Genomic DNA, 1,518 nt, shown 5'->3' with positions numbered 1-1,518 from the left:
GATTAAATCAATATTTCTGTTACATGAATTGAATAAAATAATAAAAATCACAATTATACCTGCAGATGTTTTCGATGTTTTTATTCCTGATACATAAACAAAATGTTGTTTATTTGTTTATTACAATCTTAAGCACATACAGAACAGTAAATCATTTTAAACTTGTTTAGTTTTTATTCTTATATTTACATTTTTTGTATATTTGTGTTTTCTTTCTCTTTTATTGTTTCAAGAATGTAGCCTATTTTCTATTTATYTTAATGGTTTTAAACTCTCGATAATTCCAGATTTACCAGAATTCCCTTTTATCAACATGACTCAGTTTTTTGTTGGTTATCTCTCCAATGAAAATATTAAATTCGGACCAGAAGACSTTCAATCAAGATTGTCTCAATACCAGTTTTGACCAGCAGAGGACACACTAACTCAAACTTTAACAGAATTTGTAATTTCGCTGACACAATTTGACTTCCTTTAGATTCATGTTGCATTTGATTATATTCAAAAATGTCAAATAAGAATGATTAAAAATAAAAAATAGARTCTTCACTTCACCTTAATTTAGAGAATTTCAAATCAAAGAATTGCATTTTATAAAATTCCCTACTCTCAGGCCCTAAAAAAATAATAATTGACTTTCAGCTATGCTAATTTCAGCTTTTGTTCCAACAGTTTTAACTGACTTTTGATTTCATCTAAGCAGGGATCACAAGAGAAACTCTTTATAATTAAATGTGAAAGGATTTTCCACATAAAGTCAAAACCAGTTAATTGTTATTCCAACAAAATACATACATTTTTATTCATGAGAGCTCTTTGCTGAGGCAACAAAAAAAATCAAATGTTTAAAACAGTTTTTTGTACAAGAACTTCTCAAAGCACCACGAAAATCAGCTGAAATTTCAGCTGACAGCTTTAAAATTGTAGAAATATTTCACACACACAAGTAATTAGAACATGAAATGACAAATAGAAGCTAAAAAAGCATATTTTAAATGATTTAGCACAGATAAAATGTCTTAGTTCTTTGAGATATTTATATAGAAATAAACAGAAATGGATCTTTAGGTCTGAGGGGGTTAATGTTTCCAGTTTCCATCCTGCCCTTCTGAAGATGTCAGGGGTCAAAGGTCAGAGTTACTCCCACGGGGCCTCGGCTCCTTCAGGCTGAGCGTACGCAGACAGGTCCTCGTACAGATCTCCTCCACACGTCTCGATGGCCAAACCCTGAAAAACAGGAACCAGTTTTTTGTTTGCATGCGTGCCTCAGATGTGCCTCAGTGATAAAAACGTGCAGCTGTAAAAAACCCAAACAGAATGATTAAATATAACAGCAACATGTTTGCATAAACACTTAACCTTTCTGAACTTCTACGCCTCTCATCGTCTGAGCTTCACCGCTTCTTCGCTTCTCGGCCTCGATGGACCGACAACTCTTATATATTTTTTTTTTCATTGTTTATTTTTGGGTTTGATTTACTAAAACAGCCTGCTTTTTGATTTCTTAATGTATTTATC

At 32.2% G+C, this 1,518-nt stretch overlaps 1 protein-coding gene across 1 annotated transcript in view; it reads right to left on the bottom strand.

Moving 5' to 3' along the window:
• Positions 1-919: 919 nt before the first annotated feature.
• cd79b (CD79b molecule, immunoglobulin-associated beta) overlaps positions 920-1,518 on the bottom strand; it is a 5,251-nt gene continuing 4,652 nt past the window's right edge. The window contains exons 4-5 of the mRNA XM_014032073.1: positions 1,360-1,417; positions 920-1,265 (exon numbers count right to left, since the gene is read on the bottom strand). Coding sequence (XP_013887527.1) covers positions 1,138-1,265; positions 1,360-1,417 — 186 coding nt within the window. The 3' untranslated portion in view covers positions 920-1,137. The remainder of the gene's footprint in view (positions 1,266-1,359; positions 1,418-1,518) is intronic.

Source organism: Austrofundulus limnaeus, unplaced genomic scaffold (assembly GCF_001266775.1).
Source record: "Austrofundulus limnaeus strain Quisiro unplaced genomic scaffold, Austrofundulus_limnaeus-1.0 Scaffold7, whole genome shotgun sequence".
Classification (NCBI taxonomy): Eukaryota; Metazoa; Chordata; class Actinopteri; order Cyprinodontiformes; family Rivulidae; genus Austrofundulus; species Austrofundulus limnaeus.
Note: the sequence above shows the minus strand (reverse complement) of the source record. Positions and strands in the feature narration are given on the sequence as shown.